Source organism: Impatiens glandulifera, chromosome 5, assembly GCF_907164915.1.
Source record: "Impatiens glandulifera chromosome 5, dImpGla2.1, whole genome shotgun sequence".
In the NCBI taxonomy this organism is placed as follows: domain Eukaryota; kingdom Viridiplantae; phylum Streptophyta; class Magnoliopsida; order Ericales; family Balsaminaceae; genus Impatiens; species Impatiens glandulifera.
Window position 1 is genome coordinate 15,899,464 of NC_061866.1, and position 27,579 is coordinate 15,927,042.

The window sequence follows — 27,579 nt, forward strand, 5'->3', positions numbered from 1 at the left end:
TCTCTCATCACCATTGTCTTTATATCCCATGCACTTGGAAGAGATCTTAGTGCTTTCATGATAACCTCCTTGTTGTCATACCTCTTACCAAGAGTTGCTAGCTCATCTAGCACACTAGTGAACCGGTCACTGTATTCTTTCATTGTTTCTCCCGGTTTCATCTTGATGCTTTCAAACTTCTGAGTAGCTACCATTATCTTATTTTCCTTTGTTCTTTCATTTCCCTCAAAGATCTGAATAACCGTATCCCATGTCTCCTTTGCGGTTTTGCAGTCTCTGATCTTGCAGTACGTATTTCTTTCCACACTGATGGAGATCCGGTTTCTAGCATGGTTATCCAGGTTGTTTCTTCTTCTATCTTCAGTTGTCCATTCCTTTCTGTCCTTATCAATGATTATCGGTCCTTCGGCTATGATGAACTACATTTCGTCATCCATGGTGATTAAGTGTAGATGCATACGTGCCTTCCAGTTGGCAAAGTCATCACCTTTTAGCATAGGGGGCCTATCGAACGACATGCTTGCTTGAGTATTGAAACTAACTGCTCTGATACCAATTGTTAGGATCTAGGTCGCGGCTGGAGGACCGGGGTGGACCGGTTAGCGCGTCTCACTCAAAGGGTGGTGGTTAATCTAGTTAGAGATTAACATCGGGGTTTCAATATTACACAAACTGTCACAAACCCTTGAACTAGGTTCAAGTGCGGAAGAGGTTTGCTTTCAGGTTGAAGCAGCACACTTGTATGATAGGCAGAACCGGTTTCGGATAATGAAGGTTTGAAAATTGATGGGTCGGTTTCGGTAACCTGGTGATTCGGCTTGGATAGAGTTAAGTAGGTAGAGCGGTACGGGTCGGTTAGAAAATGGAACCGGCAGAAAGTAAATGACAAGACAGATTTTATGGATGTTCGGAGATAAAACTCCTACGTCACCCCTTCCTCTCGAAACCGCGAGAAGGATATTCACTAAGGAATACAAGTATAATCCGATCGAGACTTATTTCCTGCTCGATGATACCCTTACAATTTACACCAAAATTGTAAAATATACACTTTAACTTTAGCACTTAGGCTTTCTAGAGATAGAATAACACAGTCTTATCACTTGTAAATTAAAATGCTCACTTGTCTCTTGTATGTGCCGCATTTACTCTTCTTCAACTGCTCCTTTTATAGGTGAAATATGTCAACGGTCATATTTCACTTCCTTGAATCTGATTGGCTGAGCAAAGGTTCAGTGATTCAGTGATTCAGTGATTCAGTGTTTCAGACCCTGCGGTCATCTTTTTCAGACCTGGCGGTCAATTGTTCAGACCTGGCGGTCAATCTCACAGACTTGGCAGTCTGTTCTTCCGGTGTGTAAGACAAACCTGCTAGGTTTGTCTTTTACTCAATGTGGTGACTGTCTATTAAACAGTTTTCTGTACTTGGAAGATCTCCTTTCTGACTTATCCCGAAGTGGAAAGATCCTGTAGGACTGTCTTCTTCAGCCTGCAGACTTTCCTCAGACTTGTATGGATATGGAAGTGTTTAGTCTGTTCCTTTGGTATCATCTTCAACAGATACCCGAATTGTCTTCTTATACTGGTCGGTCATTTGACTTAACCGAATGGCTTCCGGTGTGATTGGTTTAACCGGACAGCTTCCGGTTATTCTTTTGCCTTGTGGATGATCGACTGTCTGGTGTTTCCGGTTTTAAGCTTTGGTCGATCCTTTCTTTCTGCGGTCATGTTCCGAATGTCCTGGTCGGTTTAATGACTTGACCGGTTAGTCTTCTTAGCCGGTTCATTTGTTTGACCGGTCCGGTTCCTTGTTCCTGCATGGAAGGTTTATTTATGTTAAGTTCTGTGAACCGGTCTAATTTTATCAAACAAAAGGGTATGAATGTATCGATTCTACCATATATATCTGCAAGACAACAAAAGAAAAAAAGAAAAATGGCATATGAAAACCCAAAGAAGAATGTCGAAAACCTCTCTCAAATGTTTTTACAATGAGTGGAACTTTCGAGAAACAAAAAATAAGTTTAACTCTTTTATCAAAATGTCAAAGTGTTGACAACCTTCCTCGAGGGTTATAATCATAGATAATCGTTTGTACTTATAGCCGATATTTCAAAGATTGGGGAAAAATAAATCTTATTCCTTGATAAAATAAAATAATCACAAAGGATGGAAAAGATGTTCAAAATCTATCCCCGAATACGTTTTGAATCCAAAAGGTCATGATTCATTCCAAAGAATCAAGATTCATTCCAATCTCGAAAATGAAAAGAGACAAGCAAGGATAGGAACTAGGGAAACAAAAAATATTTCTTTATTCAAAAATATGATTCATTTATCCATAAATAAAGCTCGAAACCATCGACTGGCGGATTTAAACTAGGTGTAAATGACACTTCGAAAAATAAAAGGAAAAAGGATTCTATTGAAATATTCCCTTAAAAGGCATTGAGCCGTGACCGATACTGCAAAAGCAAAATAAAAAATATCGAATATCCTAAAACCCTATATGTCGATAGGTGCGTGAGATTATTCGTACACAATCTCGTCTAAACCGTAATTGTAGTTAGGTCTCTAAATCATATTTGTTGATAGGTGTGATATATCATTTTTATACTATTCTGCTAAAAACCCTATTTGTAGTTAGGTATCATAAACCCTATTAGTCGATAGGTATGTGAGATTGTCCGTACACAATCCTGTCTAAACACTAATTGTAGTTAGGTCTTCAAAATCCAATATATTTCTAGGTGCAATAGATCGTTTTTATACGATTCTACTAAAAATTTTAATTGTAGATAAGTTTCATAAACCCTATTCGTCAATAGGTACGTGAGATTGTTTGTACACAATCCCGTCTAAACTCTAATTGTAGTTAGGTCTCCAAAAACCTATCTGTTGATAGGTGCGATATATTGTTTTTATACGATTCCTTTATAAAACTTAATTGTAGTTAGGTATCCTAAACCCTATCTGTCGAGAGGTACGTGAGATTGTTCGTACACAATCCTGTCTAAACCCTAATTTTAGTTAGGTCTCCAAAACCCTATCTATTGATATGTGTGATAGATCATTTTTATACAATTACGCTAAAAACCCTAATTATAGTTAAGTATCCTAAAACCTATTTGTTGATAGGTATATGAGATTGTTCGTACACAATCTCGTCTAAACCCTAATTGTATTTAGGTATCCAAAACCCTATTTGTTGATATGTACAATAGATCGTTTTATACGATTCCGCTAAAAACCCTAATTGTAGTTATGTATCATAAAATATATATGTCGATAGGTACGTGAGATTGTTCATATACAATCCCGTTTAAACCTTAATTGTAGTTAAGTCTCCAAAACTCTATCTATTGATAGGTGCGCTAATTGTTTGTACACGATTTCATCCGTAAACTCTGTTTGTCAATAGGGCAAGATGGCGTTCGTACACGACTCCGTAAAAAAATATTGTTTGTCAATACATAGAGACATTGTTCATAAACAACTTTGTGACTAAACCCTATCTGTTGATAGGTGCGTTAATCGTTCATATAAAAAATTTTCATGAACCTTATTTGTTAATAGGTCGAGACATTGTCTATATACAATTCCGTGAATACCCTGTCTCTCGATAGGTATCACCTCTTCCAACATCACTAAGTCCAAATATATTCAAAAAAGGAAACCCTATCTCTCGATAGGTACTCTATCACAAACCCTATCATCTGAATAGGTAACCAAACCATATCGCTTGATAGGTATTTAAGCATTGTTTGTCAACAAGCACAACGATCATTCATACATGATCCTGACCAAACTCTGTCATTCGAATAGGTCTCTCAAAACTATATCCTTCAATAGGTCCTCAACCAAAACTCTATCCCTCAATAGGTCTTCGGACAAAACCCTATTACATGATTGGTAATCAAAACCCTATCTCTTGATAAGGTACTCAAGCAAATCATATCTCTCAATAGGTACTCTATCTCAAACACTATCATCCGAATAAGTATCCAAACCTATCACTCAATAAGTATTTGAGCCTTGTTTGTTGATAAGCACAACGATTATTTGTATATAACCATGTTAAAATCCTATCTTTCGATAGGTAATCCAACAAAATCTTATTTGAAATCTTATATTCCGATAAGTACTCCAATGAAGTCTCGTTTTCTAATACATTCCTATTTCGATCACGTTCTCCAATAAAATGTTCTATTCCCAATTCGCGACACATGCTGCGAAGGAATTTCTCGGGGTTATAATTACACTATTGTCTAACAATCTAAAGAGCCAGAATTACTTGTGACAAGAAAATGTACGGTTTTTAGCCTGGTTTCATGAAGACTTTGACTACTGAAGGGCAGAGCGAGTCACACAACAGCAAAGCTAAAGTTGGAGAAGCTCTTCAGGCAAGGAATGTCGGTGAATCTACTTACTCAACTCAAGAAAACCAATGAAAATCTATCCATCTGGGAGCTACTAATTTATTTTATCGAGCACAGACAGGCTATACTAAATGAATTTTCTCAAGCTAGTATCATGGTGAATACCTCCCTAGAGCAACTCATGGGAATGGTTTGTGGTGTGGCAACTCAGCACAAGAATGCTTTTGACGACTCAGACTTACCTCTTTATGTTAAGGTTTTCAGAAAAAATCTCTTTATGCTCCTTTCCTCAATCCAAACAGGTTTGAATGGTTTTTTTGATAGGCTGAAGCAATGGATCAAGGTTTATTTTATTAAGCATATTTTTTTAAATATATTTTTTATTATATTAAGTTAATTAACTTTTTATAATTTGTATATTAAATTATAACAAAATTTTATTTAATTATAAATATTAAATTTTTATTATTTTATAATTATTATTTATTAATTAACTTTGATTAATCTATAAATTTTAATAATTATTATAAATATATTTATAAATAAAATATATTTACAAAAATTAATGTGATATCACAAAGTTAACAATGAAATACAGATAATTTAATATAATTAATTTAAATAAAGTAAGCACGAAAAAAATATATCAAACAACCTAACAAATTAATATTATTTAGACTTATTAACATTTTGTTAGGTTGTGTTTTGTTATAGTCATATATCTCAATAAAAATTAAACATTGTTTTTGTAAATCTTAAGATAAAAAAAATATGGTGTTAGTTATTCAATGAGAGATTGATAGGATCGGCGTAATCAATAGAGACGGGGTCTGGCTATTGATGACGGCTTTAGATAAATAGTTTGATAGAAATCATGTTAGGGATTTAAATCACTTTCTATTCTACACAAACCCTTGCAAACTCTTGAACAATTCAAGTGCAAAAACGTTTGCTCAGGTTTGAAGCTCAAAACCAAGGAATGAGAAGATGACGGAATATAAATAATTCAAGAGTTGTTTATGGATGTTTGGAGCAAACTCTCCTACGTCACCCCTTCTTCCAACCACCATAATGATTTACTATACGTTTCTTAGAATCAAATACAGTTGCACGAATAGCTCACTGTTGAATAGAACAAGCTTTGTTCACCTTATCGTATATTAAAGTATATCACTCATCTAAACAGTGCTTTGATTCTAACTCTCTCTCTTGATAAACACATAGTAAAGTAAGAAAGCATCTCTTTCGTATATCAGCTTGTATGTTCGCGTATGATTCTCTAAGTATCGATAGATCGATGATTCATCCATTGTCCTTGAAGATCTTTAAATAGAGAGCATGTACCAACGGTCAAATCTTTTATAATGACATGTGGCTAACTTCCATTAGAACGCCTCCATAGTACACAATAGACATTGAGCACTAGGATCGTGGCCGTAGCAATATGGTAGTTCGCCAAACATTCTTCTAGGATATCCTTGCAAGAAATAAGTAGTGGGAAGAATATTTGCTTACGTGGCATTAGATGATTGGTTGTAACTGGCTGTTGTACTGATCTTCACTAGAAAGTGGAGCAGGAGTAGTATACAACTAGTTGATCGTGGGTAGACGAATGTTAGCTTCAAGCAACTTCTTAAGCATGGCATTAGACGTTTTCACTTAGACAACCTCATTTAATGAAATTAGATGCCCCCGTCTAATAGTAGGATCCATTAGACCACCTAGTCTAATGGGATTAGACAACATGTCTAATTACGGTTCCCTTCAGACTTATCTGAAGGAGTTAGACTACACGTCTAACTCTCATCTATTAGACGGCACGTCTAACTACGTCTCTGTTAGACTGTACGTCTAACTACGTCTCTATTAGACTGCACGTCTAACTACGTATCTGTTAGACTGTACGTCTAACTACGTCTATTAGACTGCACATCTAATTACGTATCTGTTAGATTGCACGTCTAACTACGTATCGGTTATACTGCACGTCTAACTACGTCTGTTAGACTACACATCTAACTATGTCTCTATTAGACTGTACGTCTAACTACGTCTCTTTTAGACTACACGTCTTACTACGTCTCTGTTAGACTACACGTCTAACTACGTATCTGTTAGACTGCATGTCTAACTACGTATCTGTTAGATTACACGTCTAACTACGTATTTGTTAGATTGCACGTCTAACTACGTCTGTTAAACTGCACGTCTAACTCAATGCTTCTAATAGCCAATCAGTCTAATGAACCTCATTCAGACTTAGTCTAATATAACATGTTTTCAATACACCTGCACCAAAAACAATTAGACGGCTTAGTTTAAGTTTTATACACACTCATCATCAAAATTCCAATAGTCAGAATACTTTGACCCTTAGTCAAAATAATTTGACCCAACAATTTCTCGTTTTTGATGATAATGTTAAAACTTTGCATAGATAACAAGATAAGAATCCATCATATAAAAGAAAGAGTCAAACTTGTTCACCAATCTTACAGAAACACTTTCTCAAAAACCAATATTCAGAAACCAAATTTAAATAACCAAGTTCATAAACTAACATAAGATAGTTTAAGAGAAAAGAGATTACTGTTCTTCCCTTTTCACGAGTGGGTCGATTGGGTAGGTGAATCCTTGACCGCTGATTTTTTCACCAGTCAAAAGGTTGTGAAACGGAGGGAGAGAACGGCCACCACGACCACTTCCACTATTTCGCCCACCACGATCACCTCCAATACTATTTCCACCGCGATCGTCGTTGCGACCTCCGCCTCTCTTGATTGGAATGTTGCTTTCATCACCGGTTGGCTTTCGCTTTGACCTGGTGCCTGTTGAAACACCACCACCTCTTCTACCGCTATTGTCTTCGCCTTGAGTAGTGAGATACTTCTCTTACTCGGCAGCAGCCTTAACATCTTCTTCATCCTGAATCTTCCTTGCAAAGGAATCAGCATGTTCTAACCTTTCAGCATCAGCTCGGCTCATATTACCTTGAATCTCAACCATTTGATCTCGAATCAAGCTAATTCCATCCATAATTTCATTATGCATTTCAATGTTGTTTTCCCTTTCGCATTCGAGCAGCTCGATTTGCCGTTTGAAGAAGTTCTTTTCAAATTTAGAGTATGACTTATTAACGATATGAACCTCGTACATGTTCTTCTTCAGTGTCTGCTCCATCTTATTATGGGTCTGAAGAAGGTCATCAAATTCCTCCTTATTTGCTTTCTGAGTCTTCATAATCTTCACCATATTGGTTTCCATTACAGCCATATTCCTCTAAAGAGTTGCCATCAATGCTGTCATGGACTTCATAAATTTTGTACCGTCAGCAGATGATCCTTCATTAGATGAAATCTCTTGAGAATCTACTGGAGCAGTCTGAATGGGACTAATATGGGTGAAAACTTGCATGGACTGTTCGGGTCCATCCTTCTCTGACTTACTTTCAGACTTTTCATCTTCTTCATCTTCCAAAATTTCTTCACATATCTTGTGACTCTTATCGAACAAATCTCCTGAATAATGATAAGGGTTGAGAATTCAAATTTAGGGTTGAATTTGGATATTTCTGGGCTCAAAATGTTTAATAAAGACTTTGAACATTTAAGCTCAGAAGGATCTAAATTTAATAACCAACAACTGATGTTTGACCAAAAATAATCAAAGGAATCTTAAAATTGGCTAAAAAATAAAATAAAATACTTTCTGCCTTGTTTCACTCTGATCATTGTTTAAATGCGGTCAAGTATATGTTTTTATTGTATATTAGTGGTTAATAATGGGTTATTAATTAATATATATAATTGTATTTGAGTTTGTGGCCAATCTTGGCTACATGTGAGCTATAAAAATGGGAACTAGGTTAGAAATTATACAACAACAAAGTTTTTGCAATAGCGGGTCTTTTCCAGCATTTCTAATGCTTCTTCAAGCCCTCGTGACGCTTAGATATCGACGCTTGACCCGCTCCTACCGATGGAAGCTCATTCGATTGAGAAAATGGACCAAAATATGGGCCTGACTATGTATGGCGATGCTTCTGACCGAGGACGCTTGCTGATGGCTTGTTGTTGCTGTTGACTTCTACCCGATCGAGAAAGCTGACCCTTTAACTTGTTTTCTCGACGCATCCAACCATGAGCTTCTTGCTGGTCTACTGCTGTTATTCGTCCGACTGAGAGGTGACAGCTGTTTTCGAACATGTTTTCTCCACCCAACCGAGAGCCAACCCCTTTACTAATGTTGTGCGCTCGAACGAGGAATGGTATGGAATTTGACCGTGGCTACGACCGAAGAATTAAAGCCGCTGGTGATATTTTGTTGTTGACCGTGGGAGGACATCCGCTATGATCGAGGAACTGAAGCCCACTACTGAAGAAAAACGTTGCACTTGACCGAGGAATTGAAGATTCCCCTCGTTGTTACTTCTACATGTTGTCCGATAGTGGGGGATGAAGGCTACCATCGAGGATTCTGCATCCAATCGAGGAATGAAGACGTTACTGCCGACCAATGCAGTTGACCGATGGATGACATCTTCTATGATCGAGGACTTGCTACTGTTTCTGCACCCAACTGAGGAAGGATGCTAGCTTCGACCGTGGCTGCACTTGAACGAAAAATGAGCTGCAATCAAGGATCGTTGCACTTGGTTTTCGACCACGACTAAGGGGGAAATTTGACGAGATGACCCCAAAGATAGGGTTATTTGACCTGGTGGCAAATAATAACTTTATTTGCTCTCGTGGTCACTTTTATTTTATTGGACGAAATTACCCTCTTCGCGTAACGCGAAGGGACTTCGCGTTTCGCAAAGTGAATTAGGGTTTTATATAATACCCAAATTTTTTCATTTCATTCATTTCCTTTCTTTCTCTTCTCTCTTTGCTCTTGTTCGACGGCGGCGGCGAAGGCTACAACAACGGCGGAAACATTAAATATAAGAAAACTTTAATACCCTAACATTCAGATGTTCATCATACTGTTCTTATTTCTATTATCTTTATTTCAAACGATTTATGTTGTTCTTAATAAAACTCTAACCCTAAATCAATTTAATCTGTTCTTATTGTTCATATTTGTTGATATTTTTGTTCATCTTATTGTTCATATTTGTCAATGATGATATTTGTAGATCATATAGGTTCCGTTTCAGGGAAGATTCACTTCGCGTTTCGCGAAGCAGCACATCGCGTTACACGAAGCGGCGCGGTCGGCACGCGAATCGGCGCGGTCGGCACGCGAATCGGCACGGTCGGCACGCGAAGCGGCACGGTCAGCACACAAAGGCACATTGCGTTACGCGAAGCGGCACATCGCGTTACACGAAGCGGCACATCACGTTACGCGAAGCGGCACATCGCATTACGCGAACCGTCACAGAGTTGTACTTAGATTCTCTTCAATCATTTGCTTTCACTATTGATGTATTTATATAAGGCTGCTTTTTCTCCTTCTGTTGTGTAATGGAAAATTGGAATGAGTAATTGTTGTCATCACCATTTTTTATAAAAAAACAAGTTCTTTTTCAATATTTCTTTTTTCTTCTTTGGCCAATACCCCTTCTTCACTTTCTTTAGCTTTTTTGCACCTTAACATCCAAGCCAACTCTTGTCCATTTACCCAAAACATACACACTCACATATTATCTTATGGTCCCGAGAAGAGGAGATTTTATTTTTACGTAACTTATTTCAGATTTGTATATAAAATAATCGTTTAAGCAACATACCAAATGAGAATAAAGAACCACCCAATGAAATTACAAAACAACATGCAAAAACATTCACACTATACAAATCATACACACTTGCTACATAAATGAGATTGTAATGTTCGATTTGAAAAGGAATTAAGCAAAAAATAATTATTTGAAGAGTATGACATTATAAATTAAGCAAAACATGTTTATACAAATCTAAGTATAACTCTGTGCCGCTTCGTGTAACGCGATGTGCCTTTGCGTGCCGACCGTGCCCTTTCGCGTGTCGACCGTTCCGCTTCGTGAAACATGAAGCCCTTCACGAAACGTGAAGTCGCGAGAATCAAATGAATCTTCCCTGAAAATGAACCGAATTAGAGCAATATCAACTTCATCATCGATAAAATGAACAACCACTATGAACAATAAGATGAATAATAAGAAAACCTCATGGTTTAGGTTTGAAGATGAATATAATGAAAATAAAACATAAATCGATCCAATCACCTGATATTAGAACGTGTTTTCGTCATCGATTTGTATAATATGTTCGTTTAGGTTTAGGGTTTCGCTGTGATTCCGCTGCCAGCGTGCCGTCGCGAGAAGAGAAAAAAGAGAGAGAAGTGAGAGAAGAGAGTGAAGAAAGAGAAAGAAAATGACGAAATGAAAAAATTAAGTATTTATATAAAAAAAATTCCTTCACGTTACGCGAAAAGGGTAATTTCGTCAAAAAAAAATAAAAGTGACAACGAGAGCAAATAAAGTTATTATTTGCCACCAGGTCAAATAACCCTATCTTTAGGGTCATTTCGTCAAATTTCCCCAACGAAGGATTCTAGCATGCTTCAACCGCGGCCGAAAAAGACGTCAATCCAAACCCATGGCGAGCGATGGCTTAATTTTCGACCTGAGAGCCTCTCCAAGCGACCGATATTCATCGATCGCACACGGTTTGTCTTCACTTTTTTTCCCTTTTATTTAATGCACGGACATGGGTTTATTTTTCTGCTTTAGATTTTTGTTGGTTTTGACATGTTGTAATTTTACGATTTATTTGATCCTAGGTTAGCATAAATATTTTGATAAAGGACCAAGATTAATTAGTAGAGACACCCGGGGCGTTGTGATACATAATTGTTTAAAAATCAATTTCTCACACGTAATCAAATGCCAAACTCAAAAAGAATCTCTTAATCGACGTTCATATGTTAAAATTTTTTATTGATTTATAAAAATTAGGTGGCGACTCTCAAGTCGTGAGGTTTAATTGAACTAAAATCAATTTTTTTAAATAGGTCTATGATGGCTTACAATTAAAATTCAATCTCTCCCAGATTCGACAAGGGATAATAAGTTATGGAGTCATCAATACAGTCTCGTTTTCGCTTGAATTTTTGATCACGTTAAAATTAATTCCCCTCACAATTTAAAAAATCGAGCAGAATGTGAAGGTAGTATAGGTATACATCGTTTTCAAAATGTGAAGGTAGTGTTACGTATACATCATTGGATGAAGCTTATACACCTATATTTATATGCTAGGGGTAGTCAATGTGGATGACTCCCTCAATCCAACCATGAAGGATTTTACGTGATTTGTTAAATGGGAAAATCTCTAGGAAAAAATCTGGATTAACCTCTTCTTCCATTCCAAAGTCCCCCACTCTTGAAAATGAGGGACTTTAAGATGGCGCTAGAGGGTATGTCTAATTGAGAGCACCCCTTGCAATTCTACCCTTATTGGTGACACCACACTCTCTCTTAAGTCATTCCAACTTTAGAACAAAAATCCTAGAAGCCAATTCTACCAAGTCATTGTTTCGTCTCGTTCTGTCGAGCAACAAAACCACGTCACGAAGCCTTTTTCTACTATGTGACTACTATATATGTAAATACTTGTATGTATATAGATATTTCTAGGCGCTCATTTCGAAAATATTCTAGAAAAAGACTAAGTCAAGATTTAGTAAATTCTAAATAAGAAACTAAGTCAAAATTCAAGAAAAGAATAAGTATAGATTTAGAATGTTTTAGAAAAAGAAAAAAAGTCAAGAAAGACTAAGTCCAATTTTGAAAAATTCAAGAAAATCTTAAGAGAGAAAAATTAAGAAAATTTAAAAATCAAAAGAGAAAAATTAAGAAAAGACTAAGTATAGATTTAGAATGTTTTAGAAAAATAAAAAAGTCAACAAAGACTAAGTCCAACTTTTAAAAATTCAAGAAAATCTTAAAAGAGAAAAATTAAGAAAATTTAAAAATCAAAAGAGAAAAGTATAATTCAACTATATTTTATTTGTGTCTTTAATACTCAGATCACGATGTCAATGCTAGATGATAAGAGAGTTGGTCAATGGGCAAGGAAGTTCGAATATGGAAGATTGTGATGCAAAAATTATGGCCTAAACAACATCTTGTGACTTTGAAAGGCACGACCATATCACGACCTCATGACGGAAATGAGTAGAAGATGGAGTCCGATCACCAGAACATTCCACATATGTGACAAAAAATGTGCCCCATAGTTGAAGAGTTTAGAGAAATAATGCTCAAGCCCTATCCTATGCTACATCTACAACTAGTATCAAAGTCAATGTCTTTGAAAAATATGTTAAACAAGGAATTCAGTTATGTCAAGGTGGATGCATATATGATACTAAAACTTAACTTCATTGACTTCAACGAAGAGCACAATCTCGTGATCAAGAATAAAGATGAACATCCCTAATGTCTACTTGATGGTGATGACGATTCTTATTGCACGTTATTTGTTGGCTACTAGCGACGATCGACCTTCTTCGAAAGCTCTTGAAGTCACTTATACGCCAAGGGATGCACTATATGATATTTCGGGATTGGTTCTAGAAGAAACACTCATGGGTCTCATTGTCTTTTCAAGATCGGATGCCCAGACGAGGATTGCCCATGGTTCTATGCATATGGGCTCTTGAGAAGATCGAAGCGTTTTTCCCAGTTCCCACCACTACAATCTTCAACTCAGATGTTCAAAGAGAATGCCTTGAAGCGATCATAACTCATGTGGTGATCAAAGGCAACTAGCCTATCCAGAACTTGACGTCGTGGTATAGACCAAATGGTATACTATATAGAAAACAACTTGTCATCATATTGTGCAGATTGCTTCAAATAGTGTCGTACTTCACCACGTCCCTCTTTAAACAATTCGGACACAAGAGAAGTTCAGGAATTCAGAAATTCCACAACAGGAAAAAGTTGTTGTAGAGCTCATCGTTTTCCTCCTACCTGTCGATGCTCGCTCCTTCCCGACGCCGCGTAGGGAGATTCGTCCAAAGGCTAGACTATTGAAGACGCCTTAGAATCAACTCCAATATTGTCGCCTTGTTATTTGTCCGGAGTTTGCTGGAATCCGACATCGAAGAACATATGTGTTCTTTGTTCCTCCTAATTTGGACTTCCGATATCCGATAAAGGTTGGTTCTCATCTCGCCGCTACCTTGAAGGATTGGAGTTCGTCAGGACAGAAGCTCACTTACCTAATAAAGACCTTCGACAACAGTTTCGACTCACTGAAACACGGAATAGAGGAATCCAAAGATGATTCCTTTGCAGATTTGAAAATCGGAAATGGTTACCGCCTGTAACTCGTTCTCCATCAACGCTTTGGCTCTGCAATAATCACGGGAGCCTTCCTCATCATTTAGAGCTTCGGTTGCAACTTCTCTACGTCGAGGAGGTGGTCTAGAACGTCTTTGAAGAAGTGACCAGCAATTCTTCCTCCAGCGACCAATGTTTGAAGATTCCGGTGAGTTTTAGAAACTAAGAAACGAGGCTAGTCAAGACTTAGCATCTTCCTAACTAAGACTTGATCTAACCTAGACTCTAACAGCTATATTTAGGGGTGAGCAAATGGGTAAAACCAATCCATTTTGTCCGATCCGTATTAAATCCAAACTAAGTTTATCCAATCCGTAATCCAAACCATTTTACTAATTAATACGGATAGGATACGGATTGGATTGAAAATGGTTTGGATAATCCAAACTAAAAAATATTTATATATATCAGCTTGAAATTAGACAACAATTTTTTTTTTAATTTTTTTTTTAAAAAAAATCGAATTTTTTATTATTATTAAATTTGAATCTGAAAAAAACAATAAAAATAATAATATTAATAATAAAATAAAAATAAAAATAAATATCGTTGTCAAGTGATGATAAATAAAATATATATTATATTGAGATTAAATTTAATTTAAAGAAAATTAATTAAATTTTTTATTTTTATTTAGATAGTTTGGATAATTTGGATAATCCTAATCCAATCCGATTTAATTCAATCCGATCTCAATCCGATCCGATCTCAGTCCAATCCGAAATATCCAATCCAAATTAGTATTTAGAAATTTGGATTGGATTGGATTTCGGATTAAACCACCCAATGCTCACCCCTAGCTATATTAACCAAGCAACAATCAAACATTCACTCAACTTTCATCAATTAACTTTTAACATATAAATTAATTAATTAAGTGAACAAATACAAAGATCGTCGACGTCGGTGTATAGAACCGACGTCGTAAAGGAATTAGGATGACACTAGACTAAAAAAACCTACATAAAGAAGACAGAAGAACTGAAGAAACAGAGCTGGAATTGGCCTCATTGGAAAAGCCTTAAATCTTTTCAAAATCACCTTCAACTTGTTCTTGAGTTGGTTCTATCCTCTCCAAGGCTACTCTCTCTTGTCTAATTCTAAAACCTTGCAAATGGATTCTCCCTATTCAATTTAATGAGATATTCTCCATATATACCCTTAGGCAAGGGTAACATAGGAATTAGGATTTTAGGAAAACCGATAACTCAGTTAATGAGTTGAACCGACTTAATTTCCTACATAGTCGTGTCTAGGCTTAGTTTCTTCTTGTAAGTATTGGGCTACACCTTCAGCCTTTGTTTGAGCCAAATGGTCATGTGTATGTCGAGTTATCCGTTTTTGATGTCATGCATTTTCTAGTTTCGGTTTAGGACTTCTTCAACATAATAGAACACCAATTGCACACATTTGGGCGTTTTTCAAATAATCTCGCGCCTGTCGTCAACATGACATTAGAACGCGCGTTTTGAATTCTTTTTGGTGTGCTATCTGACCCGTTGACCTCCATTGACTCGTCCTTATCTCACCCAGTTCAACTCGCGGTTTTTGACATTTTACCCTTTTGAAGGCCTTCTACACAAAATTGAAAACATCAATATCATACTCAAAATTCATAGTTTTTCAAACTACTTAATCTGAATGTTTCAGGTTTCTCGAATTCCTATATTTTACGAAAAATGATGTTTGGACACACTAACAAGCCCAAACTGGTTGTTTGGTATATTTTGTCCAACATCAATATTATACTTAAAGTTCATGATTTTTTTACTGTAATTTTGAACGTATGAAAACATATGAAGCTCGAGTATTTTTGGAAATTGGCGTTTAGATACTTGAGGGTCGCTCTAAGCCAATTCCAAAAAATTACTTTTTATTTTTGCTTATCCGGCCTAAAAATCAAGTATGATTATTATGTTAGACCGGGTAGGTTTATTTTAATTTCTGGGTGTAAAAATTGAATGTATACAATATTACTACATACACAACAACATATTGCATTGAGCTTATGCTCCAATTTCCAGGTGTGTTGGCCACGAAGGTTGTATGCTTAACTGAAGTTGTTGCTCCAGACGAGCTCAATGATGATGAAGATTATCAAGATATAGTTGAAGATATGAGATTGGAGTGTGAAAAATATGGTACTTGGTGAACATTGTGATTCCCCAGCCTAATCCTAGCGGGGAAGCGAGTCTAGGAATTGGGAAGTTGTTTTTGAAATATGTTGATATTGAAAGTGCACAGAAGAAAGTTTTCACGTTACTAAGTTGTGGCAGTTTATTATCTAGAGAATAAGTTTTCTAAAGGGAAATGACACTGAGATGACGACTCCTCTAAATATGCAAGTTAGTACTATGGGAAATTCAACAATTATATGGTGAGTACTTTTGATGAGTTGCTTGGGGTCAGACTCTATTCACAAATTTGACGGTTATCGGAGGAAGAGTTCTATCTATTAAGTTGGATAGATTTTTCTATTTCAAGTTTGAAGGTTGTTAATCAAAAGGGTTACTTAACTTATCTAAAGAGTATGAAGATTACTATCGATGATTGTGGAGCTTGCTAATGAAGAATATGTTAGGTTGTTGCTTCATAGGGTTGTTGAATGTGCCACTTCATGTTAAATTATGACTTGTTCTATCGAGGCTGGAAACATATGATAATGCTAAGAATTATCTTAAATATAAATAATATAAGACAAAGTCATTCAAATATTATATACTTTAAATAAATGAAATATAATATTTTATTTAATAATGTATTATAACATGGTATAATTTTTTAATAATATTTTTTATTAAAATATTTCATATTTAATTTTTTAATATTTTTTATATAAAATTATTATTTTATTTTTAGTTTTATATTTTAATTAATTTATTATAATTTTATTATTAATATATAATATTTAAAATTAATTATATAAAATTAATTATATTATTATTAGTTATTGTAATTATTACTAAAATTTTATTTTAAATGATTCCTTAATATTATTTAAATAATTGAAATTATTTATTTATAAATAAATAAAATTTATTATTATGTTAATTATAAAATAACGTATAATATAATCATAAAATATATATATATATATATATATATATATGATATTATAATTATAAGAGAGAAAATAAGAGAGTAGAGATAATGGGAGAGAAAATATATCGCTCAGTAATGAGATTCATTCCTCCCAATTGAGAGGATTGGATGATTCCTGAGTATCCGGGAATCAAATCAATATCTTGGAATCAAAACCACCAACCAAACATCTCATTTCATTCACTTTCTCATTCCTGAGTACAAAAACCACGTACCAAGCATGCCCTTAAGGTTGAAGAAGAAGATCAAACGAGTGAAGTTTGATCGTGATCGAACAAGTAAAGTTCGAAAAAGAAGATCAAACGAGTGAAGTTGGAATGTGATCGAACGAGTAAAGTTCAAAGTGAAAGATCAAACGATTTGAAATTTGATCGTGATCGAACGAGTGAAATTCAAAATGGAAGATCAAACGAGTGAAGTTCGATATAAAAGTTCAAACGAAAGAAGTTTGATCGTGAGAAGAAAGGTGAAGACATAACCGTAATTCTATAACAAAAGAGGATCTATGACACAAGTTGATACATGTCTAGCCGTGAGTTCCTTTAATGAAAATGAAGAGGATGTAATCTTGAATTTTAAGGATAAAATGAGAAGTTATTGAAGAATTTAAACTAAATGTTCTTACATTTTAGTTTAAGAGAGAGTGTTAGAAATAATATATGTTTGGGCTTATTTATTTAGAGTTTATGTCTCTAGTGGACTTAATTGTTTTCAAGTATATAGAGATTATGTAACATAAAGGTTTCTTGGACATTGGACAACTACTCTAAGTAATATTTGTGAGCAGCTTCCCAAAGATGTAGGTAAGTATTGTTTGCCGAATGTTAAATCTTTTATTTTCTTTAGTTTCAAATATTTTTATAATTTTAAATTATATTATTACCGTGATTTCTAACCGGGATAACTTATTCCAAGAAGACCAATGCTCTGAAAATAAACCGACCGTCTGTTTGTTTCTGTAAACTAATACTAACGTTGTTGATCTCTTGAATATATGAAACCTTGTTATACTGTAGTGGCATAGCTTAGCAGATCAGAGCGGCTAGTTACTTCCTGTGATTTTGCATCAATGGTGATTCTGCATTGCTCCCGTCGTTTCTTCCGTTTTCCGAGGTGGCCCAATGTATTGTCATCCCGCTTCTGTACTTTTTCCACCAAAAGTAGCGACGGCAAATCATCATTTCTCTGGGAGACCGACTCCAGTGATGCTACACCGGTACAACTCTTCTCTTGGGGCCGGGGCGCCTCCGGTCAGCTCGGCGGCGGGATTGAAGAGGTCCGTCTATACCCTGCTCCTTCTGCTTCTCTCCTCCTCCCTCGCACCTTCCGCCTTTGCCCCTCAATTCCTGGCCGCCTTCCTCCTGCCGTATCTGACGCCACCCTTTGCGAGACAGAGATAGGAATATCTTGTGGACTTTTCCATTCTGCATTATTAATTGATGGAAAGTTCTGGATTTGGGGGAAAGGAGATGGTGGACGACTTGGCCTTGGTCACGAAAACCCCCAATTTGTTCCCGTTGTAAACCCCAATTTGGATTGCGTCAAAAGCCTCAATCTTGGTGGACTTCATTCTGTTGCTTTAAATTCCCTTGGTCAAGTCTTCACATGGTTAGTACATGAGTCTCCAAACCATGAATTAATTAGATCATAATTATGCTGTATTTGCAGGGGTTATGGAGGTTTTGGGGCTCTTGGCCATTCAGTTTACCACAGAGAGTTGTATCCTAGAATGGTGGAAGGCTCCTGGGATTCAGAAATATGTCATATCGCTACAAGTGGGACTCATACTGCAGCCATAACAAAATCAGGTTTCACCACTTAATTATTAGCTAATAATCCAATTTGAGCTCTGATGAGGCCTTTGTTTATAACAAATTTCCTTCTACATATTCTGTAAATAAATGATCATTTTGTGATTGTGAAAGCCAGTCCACGTCCTACCAATTAAAGACAATAAAGTACAACCAATAGACTTATTTTTTAGTTGCTATGATCTTTTGGGAACGTGCTGAATGAATCCGATTATGTGCATTTTTCTGGGCTTAGCCCCTCCTCCCTACCCCTTTCGACGCAGTAATGAGAGCTGCAGAGGTTGCTTTACCTTTACCTCGAAGTTAATAATAAAAGAAGAGGTTTCAGGTGTTAGCTTCAAGTTCCCTGGAATGGTAGTGTTATATCTAGTTTCTGTTTTCTTATTTATCCCTGAGGATCTGTAGCAATTGTGTACAATCATATCATTTTGGATTTGAAATAGATTTATAGATACTATTGGTTGAGGTTGAAGTATTCTATTTCTAGTTTTTCTTCTGCTAATTGCTCCGATATAGAATTTTGATTGTTGTAAAGTAATTGAGGGAGTATGCTCTTATTAAGTTAACTAGTTTTCATGTCTTATGTTGAAGTTGATTTGAAAGAAGTATTATCCTCTTGTATTGGCATAGCATTGAATGATGCACACAGTTCTGGTTCCTAATAACAAAATGTGGCAAAGCCACCATTTTGTGAGTCTATTTGTTATCACTTTTTATGATTCAGATTATCACGAGGAAAATCTACATTTGTAATGTTTGCCAAAAATTGTGACAAAAATGTCAGTTTCCAAATAAGTTCAATTGAAATGAAAGTAAATGGATTAATTATCATTTTATTCTAATATTCCCGTAATGTTGCTTTTCCTGGCTGATAATTGTGGTGTTTTTCATCTTGTTTTGAATAAGGTGAGCTTTACACATGGGGAAGAGAAGAAGGGGATGGGAGACTGGGTCTTGGTCCTGGTCGTGGCCCAGATCAAACTGGAGGCTTAAGTGTTCCTTCAAAAGTAAAAGCATTGCCTGTGCCCGTTGCTGCAGTTTCTTGTGGAGGGTTTTTTACAATGGCACTTACTAAGGAGGGACAACTTTGGAGTTGGGGTGGTGAGATTACTTAGCTTCTTGGTTTCATACCTTTTTCCTTCTTTACTAATGCTATACCAAAACAACGCACCAAATCAAATGATAGTGTGGTGCTGTCATATAATGTGAGACTCGACTTTCATTTCGATTTGACATGAAAGATCGATGATGGCAATTTTATGTCATTTCAATTTGAGATTAAAAGCTGTTTATGACAATTTCACGTCGTTTTAATTTGATTAGAAGATTTGGACGAAAAGTTCATGCCATTTCGATTGATAACATTTCAAATCGAAATGATGTGACCTCAAATGGTTCTCTACAAATTGCAATGACGTGTATTGCTATTTGCTGTTAACAATCTTTCATCCAAACTTAATATTGAGGTGTATTACAGTTTTCGATAACTTTCATTAGGTAGTTCAATGTTGCCTCTTCCTAAACTAGAAATATCAAGAAAATGATGATTAAACTCTCGTGTTCTTTTTTATGTCAAATTTTCTTTAGTGTTACATTACGCTTTTATTTATTTCCTTGATTGTTAACTAATGTACACAGCTTAACCTATTAATGTTTCCCCTTTTGTAATTCAGCCAACTCTAATTATGAGCTTGGAAGAGGCGATAAGACGTCCGGTTGGAAACCAAAACTAGTTTCGAGTGTTGAAGATGTTCGCATTACTCAGATAGCATGTGGTGGATATCACTCTCTTGCTTTGACCGGTAAAATTGATAGAAGAACCTTAAATTTTATTGAGAAGCATTGCTTAGTAATTTTACTAGGAATGTGTAATTTCAGATGAAGGTAAAGTACTTTCCTGGGGTTATTGTGGGCATGGACAATTGGGACATTCTACACTTGAGAATCAAAGAACTCCTGCAATTATTGAGGCTTTAGCCGACATGAAAGTTGTTTACATAGCTACTGGTGGTTCAACGTCAGCAGCGGTTACTGGTAAGACAAATTCTCACACTTGTTTTTTAAATGACTTAGGTGGTCACTTAAGATGAATTGTTCTATGATTACTTAATTAGTTCATTTGATTTGATAGTATATATATCAAGTATAATTTTAAACAAGTGTAGAGTTTTATGGAGCACACATTACTCAATGATGAACATTTAATATCCTAGATAGTAGGATGTCTAATTTTACTCTTAAAATCAAAATCATTTAAAATTTACAACACTTCAATTCAAAGTTTATATTCTGCACTAACAAAGTAAAAAATTACAAGTAATTTTTTGCTTGGTATAATATTTTATGATGATATGGATCATGTCCAAGTTATAGTGTAATTTTTGTTGTTTCATTATGTATAGATATTATTTTTTAATCATGATCCATTATAGTATAATTTTTTTTGGTATATAGTTCTTTTTTCTTCTGTAGATTGAATTATTTATTAATCATGAAAAATATTATTTTGTAAATCACTGTTATAAATAATAACCAGTATCCAGTTAGTGTTAATATTCTTGCAAACTGCTTTCATAAATTTACAATCTAATCCTATATTTATTAAAATATTTTTTCTTATTTAGTTTCACAAAGATATGTGGGTCTCAATAATTGGTACTGTTGTAATTTTTTCACTTAAAATTTCAAGAGGTGCCAAAGATCTCACTTAAAGAACCAAATGTCTCAAGTTCAATTCTCATTAAAAAGGGGCATAAATGTGGGGTCACATGCTAGCACCCCTGCAATAAATCCAGGTCACAAAAATTTCTAATAATTGAAATATGTAGTATATATTTGTTTTTATTTAGAACTTGTAATATCTCAATTTAAAGTGTTTAGTTTTTGAATTTATCAAACAATCTATTTGCATAGCTGTTTGGAGCATTATATGTTCAAGATGTGGGACTAACCTCTTCTGTAAATGAAATTTATTTATACTGTAATGCTTAGTTAAATTGTCAAAACATGGGGATTTTCTGGTTTTGAAATGGCTTAATTTCTTCTTATGCATAATGAATGACATTAGTTGATATCACTGCCAGTGCCAACTAGTTACTTTCTGAATTAATAATAGTCAAAAGATGATGGCTTTGATAATAGTAGTGTATATGTGCATTATTAATTGTGAAAATGGTATTATTTGATTGCTATTATAGATACTGGAAAACTATACATGTGGGGAAATACAAGGGATTCACAAATAGGCATTCCTGGGGTGCCTGAGTTACAACAACTTCCTATTGAAGTGAAATTTCCAGAAGAAGAAGATAATTTGGGAAGTTATAATGTGCTTTCAGTTTCCATTGGCGCATCACACACAATGTGTTTGGTTGCGAGGAACATGTAGACTAGTAGTGTTTGCTTCCTTCTCTTGTCATGCGTTAATTCCTCTGCACCACTTTTGTGGAAGTCTGGAGATCGATCCGAGAGTATATCTTTCCCTGCCCTGAATTTTCCATTTTTGCATTCCCTGGCTGGTTCAGAGGATGTTTGATTCAACACTTGAAACCGTTTTGCTCTCACAAAGTGGAGGTGTGACTGATAATTTATGTAATTTATTATCAAATATAGGGCATGAATTATGTCACATAATATTTCAGTCATAATTAGTGGAATCTTACACCATTTTTTAGTGGTTTTCTTTTTTTACTTCATAACTTTACATATTCATTAATGTCTCAAAGAATATGTTGTTTAGTTGTTATTTTTTTGAATTAAATGAAAACTAACATTACACTTTAGAATTATGTCTTCCACTTAAACTTAAAATGTTTTTCGATTAAATTAAACTCGTGACATTTTTTTGTCTCTTAAGCGAGTTTTACCACTAAAAGTTTACACAAAATTATAAGAGTTTACCTAATTAAAAATAAGTTTATTTATATAAACTAGGAAGATTTTCGTGCGATGTACACGGATAAAAATATATTTTTACATTCCGCGTTCATCAAATTTAGTGTTGAATTTAAAATATAAAGTGTTATTAATCTAGTTGGTTAAAAAGTTATACTTGTTTGGTTAGGTTGCGAGTTCAAAACATACCTATAGAATTTTTAATTTTATTTTTAACCGTTTTAAGTTTATGGGTGGGTCAACCTACAATTCGACCCAAATGTCTCTTTACTCTCATATATATATTCAAATTAAGCACGGCTCTCGACCCGACAATCCGGACACTTTCAAAATTAAACATCATTTTATATATATATAGAGAGAGAGAGAAATGATTAGGTGAGGGAATGACTTGGCATAATCTTATTCGCTGAAAAAATCAAATAATTTCTCTATTTTCTCTCTTTCCTCCCACTTTTACATTTTTCAACTAATGAAAGTGATGCTAAGTCATTCTCTCACCAAATTCCCTCTCTCTATCGCTCCTTATATATATATATATATATATATATATATAATAATATTATTTAACTCAAATATCACACAACTACTCAAAATCAATAGTTATATATATGTTACTTTATTTTATTTGTATTATCATAACTTTAGTGTTGATTTTTAAATTTAAACATTTTTCTTCTTATTACTTTTCTTTCACTTTCATAATATTTATTATTATTTTTCTTACTCGTGACAATCTCCTCTTTATATTACCGACTTAAAAATAACACTCACAATTATTGACAAAGATTATTACATGAATAATGATTTATTTATTTATTTATTTTTATAAAAAATAGCCATTCATCAACAAGAAAGGAGAAAATCCAAGAATGATAAAATTGACCAATGTTACCGGTCTAAGCGACTTTGTCAAGTTCACCGATTTGACTTGCAAATTGACTTCAATTTTTCTCTTGACTTATCTCTTAACTCGATTTGTCTGAGTTTACCCACGAGTTTGACAAATTTTGTTGGAACAATAAAATTGTTGGAATTTTAAACTAATTCATAAATTTCATTGATGAATGGAAATGAGAATTTTGATAAATAAAATCAAATGAAATTCAAATGAAATTCACATTAAATTCAAACGTGAATTAAAGTGAAATTTGATCCAAATAATTAAATTATTATAATTAATTTGTTAATTATGTAATTAACATTTAATGGCTTGAGGAACAATTATCAAAATAAATATATTTCATTTTGTTAATTGTCATTGTAACCTTCATGATATTATTGCTATCAATTTATTAGCAATTTAGAAAATCGTGTAACGTGTATTTTCTAATGAAGAGAAAATACAAAGGGCAATGAAGAGGCAATCAAGGTTTGCCGTTGGATAAAAAATTAATGGTTGATTTTATTTTTATGAAAGTTTAACTTTTCAACCATATAAAACCCCTCATCTCTAATCTAAAAAAATTTTAATCGTCTTATATTTTTCTCACTCTAGAATTCCAAAAGCCCTCTTCTTATTTTGTGAATGTTCTTCGAGTTTTTCGCTCGATATTTTCCGTTGAAACCCGGTGATAGTTCAGGTACACTGATCAAGTTCGACGAGTAGTGATTTCAGTGTAGAATCACTACTGGATTAGTTGTACCCTGGGAGACAGCCATCTACGATAAGCTCCAACACAAACGGGAAACGATGGAACTGTTTTAAGGGAAGTGTGTCTAACACATGCCTCGAATCAACATTTTATCTAGTGATTTTGTTCTTTGTAATATTGTATTTATTTAATTTGTTTATAACATCATTTATATATATATTTCTGTTATTTTTCAAGACAAGATTTCTAACAATCTTAAAACAGTTTCGTGTGCTAAGTTATTTTGTAGTTTTTGCCGTCGAAAATCTTTGTCTTTGATGTTTCAGAAATACGAGTCGCGATGTTGCAAAGGAGATGATGGCTTATTTCGATAAGATAAAGTTGTTCATCTAAAGGAATAAAAGAATCTACAAATAAAGATAAGTCTTTATTGTATATATATATATAATGTTAATTATTATTAATATTATTTATATGAAAGCTTACATTTATAAGCTAATATTCTAAAGAAAAATGATGTATATTTATTATACAAACGTTTTCTAGAAAATAAATTAGAAAACAATAATTTATTTTATTTTTAAATAAATATTTGTTGGTTATTAAAATTATTAATAATAAGGAATAAAAATAAGAAAGTAACTAATATGTTAGCTTTCAATTTTCAGAAAATTAATGGTGTTAAAATTAATTATAATTGAAACATATGGTTTCAGTTTTAAAATAATTAATTATTATATATATACATTCTTAAATTAATTAAGTTTGATAATTAAAAGAATGTGATATTAAGATTAATAACTAAGAAGAGATAATATATTTATTTATATAAGTATATATATTGTCTTATATATTTACCGTTTGATTATGATACTAAGTTATCAATTTTGTTTAACAGAGTTTAAGTCAAAAATAAGAGAAAAATAAGTTTCTCTAAAGAGAAGACAAAAGGTCGTAAACAGTAATACAACAATAAAAGGGCGCATTAGCACAGTGGTTCAAAGTTCAGACGCAAGGGTGTGAGGAGGCAAAAGGTCCCTAGTTCGAATCCCATTTAGTCAATGATTTCTTTGATGAAACCATTCAAATTTCTTTTATAGAAATTATTAGGGTTTAGGGTTTAAATCATTCCAATTTCGTGTAGAAATTATGAGATGAATGGATAGTTAATAATTTCTTGATACAAATCAAAATCAGACTAGTTAAAATGACTTTAGTCATTGATGTTGAAACCATTCCAATTTCTTGTGTAGAAATTATGAGATGAATGGATAGTCAATAATGATTTCTTATATAAAAAAAAATTATTTGTCTAAATGACATTAATTATGAATATTGAAATCATTATAATTTATTATGTAGAAATTACGAAATAAATTGAGTGTAGAAATTTTAATTTCTTAAGATTAAATAAGTTGTTTGTGTTAGAACTTATTCTAATCATGCATTGAAAGAGATAGTTATGTAAGTCGAAATATTTTCGCAAGAATTATCTCGGTGAGAATGATCCACCTAGATTTTTTTTGAGCATTGCCGCTTCACGTGGATTATTGTTCATAACACGATAATGTAATTACTTCGATTAAGACATGAGGTACATTTGTAGTTATGTTTTATTTGATTATATTGTTAAGTGGTTATTTATATATATCATGCATATTAGCTAATAATATGATGATTCATGTTCATTCATAATAAGTATGATTATCTAAAAATTTATATACATATATAAATAAAGATTTATTTTCTATCTATTTTATTTTAATAGATAATTTGAAATTTGTCACAAATTATGTGTTTTTTGATGGACAAAGATTTCTTATAAAAATGTTAAAGGTCATCTAATTAATTAAAAAACGAATAATTGATGACATGAATACTTATTTATATAATTAGTTAGTTTTGCATTTGATTAAAGATAAATAGTCAACATTCTAATTAAGTGTAATAATTAATATTCTAATTAATTATTATGTATTTTTTAAACGGTATTTTTAATGATAAATGAAGTTGTATATATATTTGTTTAATAATATATATGACATATTATTTATCTGATTACGTTTATATATGTTATTGACTATACATATATTATAGTTGTTTTGTCATCGTGGTGACTAAAATGAAAGAAGCAATAATATATAATATCATATATATGGATATATTAATTTTGGTTTAACATAATATATTTGATATACATTGTTCAATTGCATCATTAAGACTTACTTAATTTGATAATTTTGAAATCAAATAATTATAAGCAAAGTCTTGTTTGATTTGAGAATAATGTGGCAAATGTGCCGATATTACGGGATGCAAACGTGCAACCGAAAATAAATGTTTAAGCGACTTCGGTCAAAGATGCTTGAAACATTATGATTTCTTTTGTAGAAATCATGTGATATGGTGAATATTTATTTGATTAAATATTCTAATTTCTTTTATAGAAATTAAGTGTTGAAATAAATATTTTAATTGATTAAATATTTTTAATTTCTTATGTAGAGATTATGTGAAGAATGATTTATATATGAATAAATATTCTAATCTCTTGTATAAAAATTATATTTTATTCAATTAAATATTTATGATATAGTTATCTTATTCATTGTATGATAAGTATAACAAAAGAAATCTGTAAAAGAACTGTGTGACAATTTCTTGATTAGAAAATAATTAATTTAAGTAATACAAATGTGTGTGATTTAAAAAGGATACCAACACGAATGTGGGGGCAAATACTTTTATTGATTATAACACAAAAATAATTGTGTATATTATGATAAAAAAAAGATAATTTATTGTTAGAGAAATATGTTCTCTATAAAAGATAAAGTTGCGCAACTTTATAAAAAGAAAGAAAATAACAAGAAAATGTCTTGTTTATATTTGTTGAGTTGGTGCTCAAATCGATATTTAAAATTTGAGGATTTTGAAATCAAGAAACGTGTCATATTTTGACATTACTTTCATAAATTTTTTGAAGAATCAATGTCTTCAAAAGAATTTTATGAAATAAATGAAAAGGAAAGTTTATAAAGTCTTGATATTACTCATAACAAATTTTATAATAATGATATGAAAATTTGATCATACTTTTATTAAAAAGTAGATGTGACAATTATATATATCATGAAGACAATGAAAATTATTTCATTACGTATCTTTTGTACGATATTTTTATCGTTGAAAATTACGATAAAAATGATCAAATTCATTAAGGATTTGAATTGCACTACACGAAATATCATGTTGTTATCAAATGATATATTGATATTATTAAATGAAAGATTTTACGTCTAAAAGTGAATATGTTTACACTTAGAAGTGCAATCTACGTATGGAAATCTTCTAAGAAACTTATGATGGATATATTAAACGTTATAATCTATATTTTTGACTTATGTCGAAAAATAAAATATTTTTATGAAAAATATATAATCGTTTACACGAAGGCAGAA

General features: G+C 33.3%; 1 protein-coding gene across 1 annotated transcript; it reads left to right on the plus strand.

Moving 5' to 3' along the window:
- Positions 1 to 17,794: 17,794 nt before the first annotated feature.
- On the plus strand, positions 17,795 to 22,295 carry LOC124938157 (RCC1 domain-containing protein RUG3, mitochondrial). Its single transcript, XM_047478538.1, has 6 exons — positions 17,795 to 18,426; positions 18,487 to 18,626; positions 19,536 to 19,730; positions 20,303 to 20,431; positions 20,508 to 20,663; positions 21,827 to 22,295. Exons 1-6 carry the CDS (start codon positions 17,888 to 17,890, stop codon positions 22,015 to 22,017), a joined length of 1,350 nt encoding a protein of 449 aa, XP_047334494.1. The 5' UTR covers positions 17,795 to 17,887; the 3' UTR covers positions 22,018 to 22,295.
- The last annotated feature ends 5,284 nt before the right edge of the window (positions 22,296 to 27,579 follow it).

What these genes read in the sequence shown, in the direction of transcription:
- LOC124938157 (XM_047478538.1), top strand. Translation starts at nt 17,888, where the DNA reads ATGGTGATTCTGCATTGCTCCCGTCGTTTCTTCCGTTTTCCGAGGTGG. An exon ending in ACAACTTTGGAGTTGGGGTG is followed by an intron (nt 19,731 to 20,302) that starts GTGAGATTACTT and finishes TTTGTAATTCAG; the next exon opens with CCAACTCTAATTATGAGCTT. An exon ending in TCACTCTCTTGCTTTGACCG is followed by an intron (nt 20,432 to 20,507) that starts GTAAAATTGATA and finishes GTGTAATTTCAG; the next exon opens with ATGAAGGTAAAGTACTTTCC.